This window comes from Macrotis lagotis, chromosome X (genome assembly GCF_037893015.1).
Source record: "Macrotis lagotis isolate mMagLag1 chromosome X, bilby.v1.9.chrom.fasta, whole genome shotgun sequence".
Classification (NCBI taxonomy): domain Eukaryota; kingdom Metazoa; phylum Chordata; class Mammalia; order Peramelemorphia; family Peramelidae; genus Macrotis; species Macrotis lagotis.
In genome coordinates this window covers 588,285,143-588,299,949 of record NC_133666.1, presented here as the reverse complement: position 1 = coordinate 588,299,949, position 14,807 = coordinate 588,285,143, and the positions used below count along the sequence as shown (strand labels likewise).

Below are 14,807 nucleotides of genomic sequence, written 5' to 3'. Positions count from 1 at the left end.
CAAGATACTGAAGCCATGGAAACTGATGAAATCACTCATTGAAATGAGAGGAAAAAGAAAAGATGACCCAGGGCAGGGCCACAGAACACCCACAGTTAGAAGTAGGAGCTGGATCAAAGATCCAATAAAGACTGAGACTAGAAAGTATCAAGAAGGGGATGAAGGACAGTTGTCAAAGGCTACAGTAAGGTCAAGGAAAAGGTTTGAGAAAAGGCCATTAGATTTGTCATTTAAGAGAACATTGGTGACCTTGGAAAGTTAACAAAATATTTCAGCTGAATGACAAATCTGAAGCCAGATTGAAGAACCTTATGAAGAGAATGAATGGGAAAAAAGCCTAAGGACCAATTACAGTGTTCTCAAGGAGTTTAGCTGCAAAGAGAAGAGAGATGGGATAACATAACATAGACGCATGGATCAAGTGAGACTTTATTAAGAATGAGGAAATCAGGAAACCGTGCTAAATAGGTCCACTACAAATGTGTCCTACCTGATTCACTATTCTACTCACCAGAGGATTTTAAAAAATTATTAATTTATTTGAAACTACACCCAAAGGGCAACAAAAATATGCATATCCTTTGATCCAGCAATACCACTACTGGGTCTATACCCTGAAGAGATGATGAAAAAGGGTAAAAACATCACTTGTACAAAAATATTCATAGCAGCCCTGTTTGTGGTGGCAAAGAATTGGAAATCAAGTAAATGTCCTTCAAATTGGGGAATGGCTTAACAAACTGTGGTACATGTGTGTCATGGAACACTACTGATCTGTTAGAAACCAGGAAGGATGGGAATGCAGGGAAGCCTGGAGGGATTTGCATGAACTGATGCTGAGTGAGATGAGCAGAACCATACACTTTACACCCTAACAGCAACATGGGGGTGATGATCAACCTTGATGGACTCACTTATTCCATCAGTGTAACAATCAGGGACAATTTGGGTCTATCTGCGATGGAGAATATCATCTGTATCCAGAGAAACAACTGTGAAGTTTGAACAAAGACCAAGGACTATTCCCTTAAATTTAGGGGAAAATATGTTATTGTCTGATCTTGCTATCTCTTATACTTTGTTTCTTCCTTAAGAATGATTTCTCTCTCATTACACTCAATTTGAATCAATGTATACCATAGAAACAAACTGACAAATTGCCTTCTGTGGGGAGCGGGGTGGGGGTGGGGGTGGGGGAGTAAGATTAGGGGAAAAATTGTAAAACTCAAATAAAATCTTAAAAAAGGAATTATTAATTTTAAACTTAAGTAGAAAATGAAGAGGAAACCACTTCCCTGTGTACAGCAGAACATAAGATTCTATATAAAACCATGAAATTCCATTTCAAACTTTTTTAAAAACCTGATACAATTTGAAAAGCTATCCTGCTTTTTCCTGTGCTTCTAAGTTTTCTTTTGTTCTCTGCTATGTGCTTTTTTCTCCTTCGCTCACTCTTCAGCCCTCCCTAGAGAGAGCTACAATTAAACATATATATATGAATAGATACATATCCATATAAATACTATATATATAAAACCATGCTGTATATACTTCTATTTATGATTCTTTCTCTGAAGGTAGATAGCATCTTCCTTTCTAAGTCCAAGTCTATGTTTTTCTACCAGTGGCTTTTCCAAATCTTTTAATCTCTCTTCCAGTATCCCATGGCTTCCTCTTCCCTGTCCTCTCAGTTGAAAACCTGGCCTTATATTTCAGTGAAAAATATCTGAATAGAGGTGCCTTTTATCTACTATTATTCATCTTATCAAAGATTCCTTTTCCTAATTTCCTCCTTACATGCCAAGGCAAACCCTTCTTATATGCTCAAGCAATTCCAATTCTATACCGTCTTCTCCAACAGATTTGCTTCCTCTGATATACCCATTCAGATAGACTTTTTAAAGTTTTTTGGTGGGGTATTGGGATTAAGTGACTTCCCTGAAGTCACAGAGTAAGTATCTGAGGCAGGATTTGAACTCCAGACCTCCTGACTCTAGGGTCAGTACTCTTATCCACTGTGCCACCTAGCTATTCCCTGATGAGCTTTTAAGATGTCTTTTCTAAATCTGTGATCCTATGAACTTTGAACATCATCCTAGTTCATTACACTCCTGCCCCCTTTTATGGAGAATAAGTTTGGAAAGGTGACATGGTCACACAGGTAGTAAATGACATAACTAAAATCTGAGTCCTATCCTTCTGACTCCAATCTCACATTGTTTCCATTTTAACAGCTGCCTATTTTCCAAGAATGAACCCTGAAACCAGGATGGGTAAGGTCCCTTCTAGCTTTAAATCCTAAGCTTCTTTCTGTGTTTCCTCTTTATTGGAATCTTCAAGCAGGGACTGGAGAACCACTTTTGGGCTGTGTTACAGTACAGTTTCTTTTTGTGTATATGGGACCACTGATGACTTAACTGCCTCAGAAAGTCTTTGACTGTGATTCTCTCTAGAAAGGAGGGGAACCACACACCAGAAATTTTGCATGGGCTCTCAGATGCGAGGACTTGTGTTGATTATTTTTGCTTAACTGTTTTGCCTGTTACACAAAGGAAAGATGGGAGGGAGGGTTAGCTAGGTGGTGCAGTTGATACTGTACAGACCCTGGAGTCCAGGAGACAGGAGTGCAAACCTGGCCTCAGACACTCGATACTTAACTAGCTGTGAGATCTTTTATTCTATAATTGTATAATTTTGTAGTACACATGTCACTACAGGTATTTGGCAGGACTTAGGAAAGATAAAGTGCTTACTGTATTGTTGATCTTTGCTCCAAATATTTCTTGTCCTATTTTCACCTTAACATGCCAAAAGTTTTTTTCCCCCTAAAATAAAAATAAAACCTGGATCCCTAACAAGATATAAGTGATTCCCTGAGATTTTTCCTTCATTGAATGAAATCTGTGAAAGCTTCAATTATCAGCTGCTAAGAGAAAGAAAAATATAAATCACCCTAGCTGCACGCAGTGCTGGATAACTACACCTTTACCTCTTCTTGAATTTCTTGTTGAAAAGATAATTTCTTATTTCTTTCTGACCTGAAGAGTCCATTTTACCCATGGGGTTTTCTTGGCAAAAATACTGGAATAGTTTCCTATTTCCTTCTTCAGTGAATTAAGGCAAACAGACCAGTTCCCACAGCTAGTTTCTGAGGCTGGATGTGAACTAAGGTTGAACTCAACTTCTCCACATTCCAACCCAAAACTATGCTTCCTCTAAACCAATCTAGATCAGGCATTGCGCTATCTACTGTTGTTACTGTGGGTGTATTATATACCCTATCCCCTAACCCCAATTTGTTTTCCAACTCTTGCTCAGAGAACTATAATCATTCATTATGACTATTACTACTAAAAGAGGGTAGTGACAATCTACTTCACTCACAAGTCCTATAACTCTAAAGCTCCCTTTTCTGGTCACCGCTCTCTAAAAGGTACTATAAAATGTAAGCTTTTTGAGGGCTGAGGTTCTGCACTTTTCTAATTTTTGTATAATTAGAGTGCCTTATAGAAAATAATAACTAGGGGTGGCTAGGTGGCACAGTGGATAGATAGAGCATTGCCCATGGAGTCAGGAGTACCTGAGTTCAAATCAGATACTTAAAAATTACCTAGCTGTGTGGCCTTGGGCAAGCCACTTAACCCCATTTGCCTTACAAAAAACCTAAAAGAAAATAACTGATTGATAGGTTGATTTCCAACATATTAAAATATGAAAATTATGTTTTTATGGACCAAAAAGAGACTGAATCCACTGAGCAATGTTGGAAGATTACATACATTCCTCTTCTTCCTTCCTTCCATGGATTATGACCTGCTTTGTGTTTTGCAAATCTAGGCATTGCATAATTAGTCCAGATAAGTGTTTCACCATTAAAAAGTTTAGTAATCCTTAGAGTAAAAGAAAACAAAACAGGAAAGCATACTATTTATAAGCTATGGTTAAGCTGAAATAACAGAAATGGAGGAAAAGAGGGATATTCTAAGAATTTGGTGCTTTTTGAGAGAAAACTTTAAAACAGTTAAGACTTGAGGAGCCCTCTATATAGTTTTTAATTTTTAATTTAATTTTTTATTAAAGATATTATTTGAGTTTTACAATTTTCCCCCCAATCTTACTTCCCTCCCCCCACCCCCAAGGAAAACAATCTGTCAGTCTTTACTTTGTTTCCATGTTGTACATTGATCCAAATTGAGTGTGATGAGAGAGAAATCATATCCTTAAGGAAGAAATAAAAAGTATAAGATAACAGGATCAGACAATAAGATATGTTTTTTTCCCCTAAATTAAAGGGAATAATCCTTGGTCTTTGTTCAAACTCCATGGCTCTTTATCTGGATACAGATGGCACTCTCCTTTGCAGACAGCCCAAAATTGTCCCTGATTGTTGCACTGATGGAATGAGCGAGTCCTTCAAGGTTGAACATCACCCACATATCGCTGTTAGGGTGTACAACATTTTTCTGGTTCTGTTCACCTCACTCAGCATCAGTCCATGCAAATCCATCTAGGCTTCCCTGAAATCCCGTCCCTCCTGTTTCTAATAGAACATTTGTGTTCCATGACATACATATACCACAGTTTGCTAAGTCATTCCCCAATTGAAGGACATTTACTTGATTTCCAATTCTTTGCCACCACAAACAGGGCTGCTATAAATATTTTTGTACAAGTGATGTTTTTACCTTTTTTTCATCATCTCTTCAGGGTAAAGACCCAGTAGTGGTATTGCTGGATCAAGGGGTATGCACATTTTTGTTGCCCTTTGGCTGTAGTTCCAAATAGGAGGAGCCCTCTATATAAAAGGTCGATTTAATTTAAAATGAAAAAAGAGATTATGTGGTGGGAATGGGAAACATTTGAGTGTGACCTTAGTTCTCTCCAAGGCCATCTCCTCCGACTTAGCCTCCCCATTTCAATCCTTTGGAAAAACAATTCAACTGTCTACTATCCTCCTTTCTCAAAACTTTTCCAAGGTCCTGATAAAAGTCCTTTGGAAAGAATGGTGAAAAGTTGAGGTCAAAAGAGACTCTTCTTAGGGAAATGGATTAAGCTAATGATTAAAGTTAATTATGTTCAGTTGTACCAACCCTTTGTGACCCAATTTGGGTTTTTTTGGTAAAGATTTTGAAAAAGTTTGCCATTTCCTTCTCCAGCTCATTTTTCCAGATGAGGAAATTGAGGTAAACCAGGTTAAGTGACTTGTCACATAGCAGGTGTCTGAGACTGCATTTGAACTTAGGTCTTGCTGACTCCAGACCCGGCACTTTATCTACTGCATTACTTAGCTGCCCCAATTAAAATAGTTTCTATCTTATTATGGTCACCTTTCACATCTAACTGATTTTAAACCATGTAACACATCCTAGTTGTGTTGTAATAATTTATTATTTATACTTACTATATTATTTGCACATATACTCACATGAATATCTTACAATATGTTCCTGTCTTCTCAAATTCCTGCCAGAAATGTTATATCATTTATGTCCTCTGAGGCTGTAAAACAACCACACCTTTAAATTCATGGTTTTATATTTAAAACTTTTTTGTCCTTTGTAGATGAAAATGCTCTTTTATTTTGTCTTTTTAAGCACATTAAGCTTGTCATTCCTCTCTAAATCTTTTCCTCCTATCAGCAGGCTCTTTTCCCAAATAGAAACTATTGGAAATTAAGAGCCGTGCCAACTAGATATTATTTATGCCAGAGAATTTATATTTCTAGTCCTCAAAGCTAATCACTCTCTAGAGAATCAGTGATGGTGCCCAGAGTCCATTCAGTGTCCAGTTTCAAAGCAACAAAACAGCACACCGCTCACTTTCTAGCACCTCTACTCAGCTGCAAGTTCTGTAGGGATCTACTCCTGAACATTATAAATGCATCTTTAAATCACACAGGAATCTGAGCCTGAAAAGCAGCTTGAATTATGCAAAGCACATAGGGACAATGTTATACTTAGGCCTGCTATGTGTACATTGATTCATTAATCACAAGAGACCATAACACAATCATTCAAGGATTAGAATGTATTAGACTCTTAAAGTCATTTGTGTGCATGTGTGTCAGCCCTTTCACATACTGGGTGATTTATTGATTTACTACAACGCTTACCTTGGCCTCTTGTCTGCCCTCAGATCAAATATTATCATCTGTGTTTATTAGCCTGGGGTTATCATTCATTCTTCTTTCCCCCCTTTATCAATATGAATTGTATTTTTGCAGTATCTCTTGTCACTGGCCTCTCTTCCTACTGCCACTTTTGCAGAGGTCCTAATATCTACCTGGTGTGGATAAAAACTTTTATTTAAAAAGCCTTTAATTATATCTTGGGTTTTTTTGTTTTGACATTGCATTCAAATATCAACTCTTGTCACTTGTCACCTTTGTGACGTTTCCCTTTCTGGGATTCAGTTGATCCATGATCTCTAAGGGCCCTTCCAGTTCTAAATCTATCATCAAAAATCTTAGTCAGTTGTTGTGTTGATAAGAATTAGGACTAACCATCTGTTTGCCCCAGGTGAATTTTTCATTGTAGGACCACTGTCCCCCACTAAAAAGTATGTCACCTTGGATTTCTATATTGACAGTTTTGAACCTTCACCAAAACACATGCAACTTAAAACAGTATAAAATACTTTCAGTAGAATTATATTGCCATCACAAAAAGAGCTATATTTTTATAAAAAGATTATTTCCCCTTCTTCCCCCATCCCCCCTTTTTAAAAATCTCTTCAGGATACAAACCTAGTAGTATGCACTGTTTAACGTTCTTTAGATGTATTTTCAAATTGTTCTCCAGAATCATCAGATCAGTTTACAACTCCACCAACAGTGCATTAGTGTCCCAAATTTGCCACATCCCTTTTAACATTTATCATTGAAAATCATCTCTATTTTCTCAATGAAGTATGAAGTCATTATCTTTTGCTGAGTTGATAGGAAGAGAAGTGGTACTTGAGGTTTGAGGACAAAAAGAAAAGTTTGGGACTACAATGTAAAATGACACAATCAATTGGGGCAGAGTAAAAGAATTATCTTAATTTAGAGAGGACCCAGTTAAATGAAAAACAAAATACAAGTTTCTAATGGATTAATCAGCATGGTTATAACACTTTTATTTTTAGGTTTTTGCAAGGCAAATGGGGTTAGATGGCTTGCCCAAGGCCACACAGCTAGATAATTATTAAGTGTCTGAGACCGGATTTGAACCCAGGTACTCCTGACTCCAGGGCCGGTGCTTTATCCACTACCTCACCTAGCCACCCTGGTTATAACACTTCTAATAAAGATCAGAGAAGGTAGATGGTGGAAGTAAATCAGAGTTGGGAGTTTGGCAAAGCATGATCAGCAATCATCTATAAAAATAGAGAAGAGGACAGAGTAGGGTTAAATGGGAAGTAAGGAAACAGAATCCAGAACAGGGGTGATGGCCTGGAAGGGTACTGAGGAATGAAGATACTAGAAATCATCTAAAGTCAACCAAAATTTAGGAGGGGGTACTACACTGGAAGAAGGCGTGGTAGCAGGTTATTAGATAAAACGATTTTATAGTTCTTGATCACAAAAGTGGAGGGCTTCTGGATAATGGGTCCGAATAGCCATGTGTGAATCGATGACAGAGGGAAGGAATAGATTATGAGAACTGAGATCGTCATTCCACCAAATCTTCCCCATCGCTTGCAAGGCACCAAATTTACCAAAAAGAAACATGACTTAAATATCTTTATTTGACTGATTTTTGTTATGGTTTTCATCATTTAACAATTAAAAAGAATCATATAATCACCACCCATTATCAACTGCATCTCATTGAGAAGGGAGGATACAACAATTCCAATGCAACTCAGTTGCCCCCATGGAAGAGCTGTATTTCAGCATCACAAAATGAGTGATCTCTGGGAATACTACAGTTCAATTCCCTTCTGTTAAATTTTAAATTTCCTTCAAGCCCTTTTAAATATATTTGGGAATCCTAAGATATAAATTGGGGCCCCCACTTACATTTCTCCTTGTAAGCAAAAATTTAGAAAAGAGTGTTTAATACATCATATGAAGTTCCCATTTAGGACCAGGAAGGATAAGGGGGAAAATATTAAGTTTTAAGCCTCTTTCCTAGAAAGGCCAAGGATAAAACCATTATTAGGACCCGACCCAAATGATACTCCAATACCAAAGGAATTCTGTCCATCTGACACTAAGTCGTTGATCTAGCTACAAGAACCTAGTTCCCCAATTTCACTGAATTCCTATAAAATAGGAACACTAAATACTGATGGGAAAAAATTAGCTATTAATTACTTAGTTTTCAAGAACAGAATTCTGGAATCCCAACTCCTAATCTTGCTTCTCTTATGGTAGGGATACTGGGACATAGCAGCAGGGAGGATTCAATAAGTTATAGGTGAACCCAATTGACTAAAAATACCCTGGAACATCTTGCCTCAAAATCCATCGTTCGGCAACACTCTCTCCCTGCTGCTCTAGAATCTTTGATCTAGAAGATTACTAAATCTTTAGTTCTAGATTTCCTACAGCCTTGTCACAAATCTTTACTAGACAAAAAAGATTTACCTGTTGCTCACTTGTGTACCACACTCTTTATGAGTGAATTTTCAAGGCAAAAGATTGCTCAAGTTTAAACTATTGCTTTTAGCCCTCCCCATAGATAGAAAATCACACTTGTCCTTCAGCAGAATCATTTTATCAACCATCTAGGACAAATAATAGTTTGTCTAAACCTAAAATGGCAAGAGAAAAATCACAAACTTTAGCAGGTGGTCTAGCTTCAAGACTTCTGGTTTATTTTTTGTTAAAATTTTATTCTTAGGATTAATTTGAACTATTTCTGTCTTACCTTAAAATTAAAAAAGTTTTCTTCATCCTTGTTGCTGTTTTTCCTGGGAGAATCCATGACCTGGTTAGCTTGAGTCTTTGCATCTTCTAAGCAGAGTGATATCAGCTCTCTTTTCCAAATGTGTTGATGAAGAAATGTAAAGAATTTAAACAATTCAACAGTTAACAGGTTTTACAAGACCTTAACTGTGATGGTTCAATAAAAAGAAGTTTACAAAAACTTCCTTTTATGAGGCAACAGATTTAGAAATTGGAAATAAGTAGATGAAGTCCAAATGACCACCCACCCTCACCCTGGACTTTTCTAGTTCCTTTCATGAGTAAAATTTTCCTCAACTTCAGGGAAGTGAAAAAGCTTTGCTCTTATGTGTGTTTTCTGATGCTGATTGAGGTAGGCACTACGACTGAAAGATTTCTCACAGTCAGTACATTTATAAGGTTTTTCTCCTATATGGGTCTTTCGGTGCCTGATAAGGTTAAAGCTTTGACTGAATCCTTCCCCACAGTCAGGACATTTATAGGGTTTTTCTCCAGTATGAATTCTCTGGTGGATCACCAGTGTAGAGCTTTGACTGAAAGTTTTCCAACACTCAGGACATCTATAAGGTTTTTCTCCTGTGTGTGTTCTCTGGTGTCTAATAAGATGTGAACTAAGATTGAAACTTTTCCCACATTCACAACACTTATATGTTTTCTCTCCTGGCTGAGTTCTTTGCCGTTCTACTGAATTACAATTGTGATTCAAATTTATTCCAAATTCTGTACTCTCAAAGGATTTCTCTCCCATGTGTGTTTTCCGATGTGTAATAAGATTTGAGCTGCGACTAAAATTTCTCCCACATTCTGGGCATTTATATGGTTTTTCTCCTGTGTGAATTCTCTGATGCTTTATGAGGGTAGAGTTACAACCAAAGCTTTTCCCACATTCGAGACATTTGTAAGGTTTCTCACCAGTGTGTGTGCGCTGATGGCGAATAAGACTGGAACTCTGACTAAATCTTTTCCCACAGTCAAGACATTTATAGGGCTTTTCTCCTGTATGGGTCCTTTGATGTTCAATTAGGACATAGCTGTGACTGAAGCATTTCCCACACACAGGACACTCATAAGGTTTCTCTCCTGTATGAGATCTGTGATGCTGAATAAGATGCGAACTGCTACTGAAACTCTTCCCACATTCTGGACACTTATAGGGCTTCTCTCCTGTATGGGTTCTCTCATGGATAATAAGGTGAGAGGTATTGCTAAAGCTTTTCCCACACTCATTACATTGATAGGGCTTTTCTCCTGTATGAGTTCTCTGATGCTGAATCAAATGGGAGCTGTTACTAAAGCATTTTTCACACTCTGAACATTTATAAGGCTTTTCTCCTGTGTGAGTTCTTTGATGAGTTCGAAGGTGAGAGCTGTTATTGAAGCTCTTTTGACATTCAAAACATTTGTGGGATTTGTCTCTTTTCGGTAACGCTTGATGGATAGCAAGGTCAATGTTTTTTCTGGTGCCCCATTCCCAGGAAATAGATTTACTTTGTTCTTTTCCTACAGATTTCCCCCACTGAGTTTCTACCTTGCAGTTATTCTCATGAATATCTTTCCACTCAAAACTCCAGAACCTGACCCCTTTGTTCCTTCCTAATGGAATTTCTTTAGTATCCTCATGTTCAATGTTTGGGGAAACATCTTTCTCAGACCACTCTGATGGTATGTCCTTAGGCTCCTCATCCTTAGGATATTTCTGGTCAAGAGTTTCCAAATTGTTCTTACTCTCTGAAAGAACAAATAGAAAATATAAAGAGTCTCTATTGTAGGAATAAAAACACAATAAATGTCAATTAAGCACCTACTGAATTCAGAGCACTGTGCTAAGTGCCAATGGGGGGCTAGGAGGAGGGAGGAATTAGCAGTTAAAGGGATTAGAAAAGATTTTGTGTAGAAAATGGTGCCTGAAGTTCAGAGATCAAGAACAACCCTGAGAGCCCTGCTATGGTCAATGCCATCCACATCCAGAGGAAAAAACTACTGAATGCAGAGCAAAACATCCTATGTCCACTTAAAAAAAAAAAAAGCTTCCTTTATGGTTTTCCTTTCTTATCTTTTTTTCTTTGCCCTTCATTCTAATTCTTCTTTACAACATGACTAAACAGGAATGTACGTGTGCAACTTTTACCTGACTGTTAGCTGTATAAGGGCTTGAAAGAAAGGTGCTAAAAAATATGGAATTCTTAAATTTGCAAATGGGTGAATGTTGAAAAACTATCATTTCATGTAATTGGAAAATTAAAATAAAAATTTCAATTAAAAAAAGGAAAGAAAATGGTGCTTGAACTGATTCTTGAAGGAAAGGTGAACTATTACTGTTGAACTACTAAATTACAATTGAAGAGGTACCATGGCAGGGTGGACAGGAGAGCTGTGGAGTCAATTCCCAAGTTCAATTCCTGCCTCTGATATCCACTAGCTATATGATATGTAACAATGGGAAATCACTTGACTTTCCAGTATTCCAGGAAACTAGGATTAAAAATTATAAGAAATGTTGACCTGCATGAGTAGGACATTTCCCATATTGATGAAATTATAGATTTGGACACAAAACAGTACAATTTTTACTGGGTTTTTTTGATCCAAAAACAGATTCTTAAAATGTCCCAGAGCACAGAAGATGGGCAACATCTATTAGCAACAGGGCTAACTGTGAACCCATAGCTATTCCCACTATGAAAATAATAGTCATGCAAAGCTAGTTAATAGTTTTAGCAAGATTCAAAATGAAAAATCTCACAAAGGTTGTTCTTTGAACTGAGGCCATTTTCTATGCCCCTCACCTGTATAAGACCTTCTCAAAATCTCTTTCTCCTTGGAGCCCTCAAGATTTGGTACCAACAACTCTTCCCCTTGCTCCATCAGAGATCACAACCAGCTGAGATCTGAAACCCTGTGAAAGGAGACAGGGAACATCTGCAGAAAATCATGCAAGTTTATCCCTGTACCTTCCCTTCCTCAAACCTCACTTAACATTATCAAGGACTTTTGTACATTAAAATTATCAGAAATACTTTCTCTGCTCTAGGGAAATCACTCAGGAAAATTTTAATCCTCCTAAAATGTTTAGATCCTAATATCTTGATTTTAAAAATTAATTTGGATTACATGGGATGTTCTAGATTTTCCAACATGGTATCTGGAAGTGGGGACAAAGGAAGGAGGGCAGAGAAGAGATTTTTGTAGATGTATTTCATAGTTGCTCTAGAAATTGGAGGCTTATTAGAGAACAAGCAAATTGGGATTTGAGTTGGGATTTCAGAGTCTATCTCTGGGGCAATCTGTAGCTGAACAGGAAATTCTTGTTAAAAGTTTTCAACATGAGGTAGCTAGGTAGCACAGTGGATATAGAGCACCAGCCCCGGGGTCAGGAGGACCTGAGTTCAAATGTGACCTCAGACACTTAATAATTGCCTAGCTGTGTGGTCTTGGGCAAGTTACTCTTAACCCCAGTGCCTTAAATAAACAAATTTTTTCTAAAAAAGATAGAAAAGTTTTCAACAAGTGTTCATCCAGCCTCTGCTTGAAATCCTTATTTTTCTAGAACAAGTTGTCTTACTTTTAAATTGCACAGATCATAAGGACATTTTCCATATGTTAAAACTCAAGTCTACTTTAAGAAAAAGTTTAATGTCTATTTCACATGAAAGTTTTTCAAAGAACTCAAAACTATGATGTCCCTATTTCTATTCGGTAAACATTCCCAGTTTCTAAAAAAAAAATAAATCTTCCTATTCCATGGTTTTCTATCCCCTAGCTAAAGTGGTCACCCTAATCAGGTTGCTCTGGTTTATCATTGGCCATCCTCAAACATGGTACCTTGTAGACACAGTACTTCAGATAGCGTCTGTCTCGAGTGAAGTAGTTGGATTACCTGTCCGGGTCACTAAGCTTCTCTCATACAACTTAATACTGGGGTTTTGGCTGCCACCTATGACTCTTGCACTCTACTGATCTTGTAATCCACTAAAACTTCCCATTTTTTCACTTGAACTTTTTTATTTTGTTTTTCCCCTGCACTTTGCACCTATTAAAATGATTTTTTTTACAATCTGGGCAAGCCTTGTCTTTATCTCTATGAAATGAAGTCCACCGTTTTAAGCTGTCAAGAAGTTTTCTCATTGCCTCTTAAAAGACCTAAATTGTGTCATTATCATAGTCCACTCCAAAATCTCAGGGCAGCACCCCCGCATTTTCTCTCTATGTTCTCAACTGCAGCAAACCATCTGGCAGGTTGCAGGACAGAAGGGATTTGAGCAGGTCCAAGGACCAAGTGTCCACTTCTCTTCCTGAGAACCAACCTTCATGACTGAAGGGATGGGCGAGAAGTGTGTTTTCCTTTATCCAGGGAAAGTCCTTCATGTCCTGACGCTGCCTGGAGTTCTGACCAGCGTCCCTGGGGGAATGAGCCTACCTGGGCGAAGCACGCGGCCACCTGGCAAAGCGGGGTGGCCCTGGCACCGCCCGTCCCCCGTTGTACAGGCGGGGCACACGGCCGGGAGGGCTGGGGTCCCCGTGGCGGGGGCCACTTCTCACCCCGCTGGGCGGCACACGGCCCGGGGGGCGGGGTGCCGTGCCCGGTCCAGCTCGGGCTCCCCACGCCCAGGCGGCACCCGCGTGGTGCATCCACTCATTCGTTCTATAAAGCATTGAGAGAGGCAACGCCTGGGTCCCGAGGGCCCCGCAGGTCTCTGCAGAGCCCAGGCTGCCCGACGGGCTGATAGGCCCGCGGGGGAGGGGTTTTCAGTTTTTGCCAGGCAGTGGGGTGGAGCGGCCTGCCCGGATTTGAACCCACGTCCTCCTGGCTCCGGGGCCCGGGCTGTCCACCGCGCCACCTGGCCGCCCCGGCAGGCCCTTCCGGCCCCTCCCCCGCGCCCGCCGCCGCCCCTCCCCTCCCCCACACTCACCGCTCTGGGGGCGGCGCCCCGGGCGCGGGGCGGACTCGCAGGGGGAAGGGGCGCGAGCGCGGCGGAGGCGGCGGCCCGGGCGGCGAGGCCCCGGAAGCGGAAGTGGCGGGAGGCCCCGCCCCGGGCGGCGTTGACGGGCGGCTCGAGGCGCCGCCCCGTCATCCCCACGTGGCCGAAGCGCAGGAAGAGCGGGGCCTGAGGGGGGAGGCCGCGGAGCGGGCCCGGGGCGGGGGTGAGGCGCCCCCAGAAAAAAAGGGTTAAGGGCGTGACTTAAAGTGGAATTTTAATTTTTTTCTTTTAAGATTTCTTTAAGAATTGAGGGGGGGCCAGGTGGCACGGTGGATAGAGCACCGGCCCTGGAGTCAGGAGGACCTGAGTTCAAATCCAGCCCCAGACACCTGACAATGACCTAGCTGTGCGGCCTTGGGCAAGCCACTTAACCCCATTGCCTTGCAAAAAAGAAAAAACAAAAAAGAATAATTAATTTCAGTTACTCTTTCTTACTTTCTTTGCCTTGCCAGATCCCTTCTCTTTTTCCTTCATCTTTAAGCTCCTCTGCTTGAGTCCTCCTCAGGTCACGCATCAACCTTCTCTTCCAGGTCCTTTAACACCATGATTAGAAAAATAAAAGTAATAAAGATGGTTCTTCTCCATATTTTCCTCAACTTTTCCCAAGAGTTTTCCAAATTGTTCATCTACAAATTTAATCTATAACCTTTTGTTAAGTGACAATTTGGTTTATTTATTTAATATACAATAATATTGTGGGGAGTCAACATAATATTGTTGTTTCAATATTGTTATAATAATATTGTCGTGGGGAGTCAACATAACCCCCCCCCAAAAAAAAGATAGAGAAACCTCAAGAAGCATGACAAAGAGAAAAAAAAAAGCACATCTCAGTCTGTGTTCAGATTCCATCACTCTGTCTCTGGGGTGAGTTGCCTTCTTTATCACGGAGTCCACCAAAGAAATTGCTTCAATATCTTTTCCCACAGTTCTAT

General features: G+C 39.7%; 1 protein-coding gene across 2 annotated transcripts; it reads right to left on the bottom strand.

The window, feature by feature from the left end:
- Positions 1-8,932: 8,932 nt before the first annotated feature.
- On the bottom strand, positions 8,933-13,888 carry ZNF572 (zinc finger protein 572). Of its 2 annotated transcripts, none has more exons than XM_074201680.1 (3): positions 13,804-13,888; positions 11,680-11,789; positions 8,933-10,621 (listed from the first exon to the last, which is right to left on the bottom strand). In XM_074201680.1, exons 2-3 carry the CDS (start codon positions 11,756-11,758, stop codon positions 9,159-9,161), a joined length of 1,542 nt encoding a protein of 513 aa, XP_074057781.1. In that variant the 5' UTR covers positions 11,759-11,789; positions 13,804-13,888; the 3' UTR covers positions 8,933-9,158. The 2 variants fall into 2 exon arrangements, with proteins under 2 accessions (XP_074057781.1, XP_074057782.1); XM_074201681.1 differs by lacking the exon at positions 13,804-13,888 and adding an exon at positions 13,311-13,401.
- Positions 13,889-14,807: the final 919 nt, after the last annotated feature.

Bases quoted from the DNA above. Each gene is read 5' to 3' on its own strand.
- ZNF572 (XM_074201680.1), bottom strand. From the start codon at position 11,758: ATGGAGCAAGGGGAAGAGTTGTTGGTACCAAATCTTGAGGGCTCCAAG. The intron at 10,622-11,679 runs GTGAGGGGCATA...TTGTTCTTTCAG, and splicing joins TTTGAGAAGGTCTTATACAG to AGAGTAAGAACAATTTGGAA.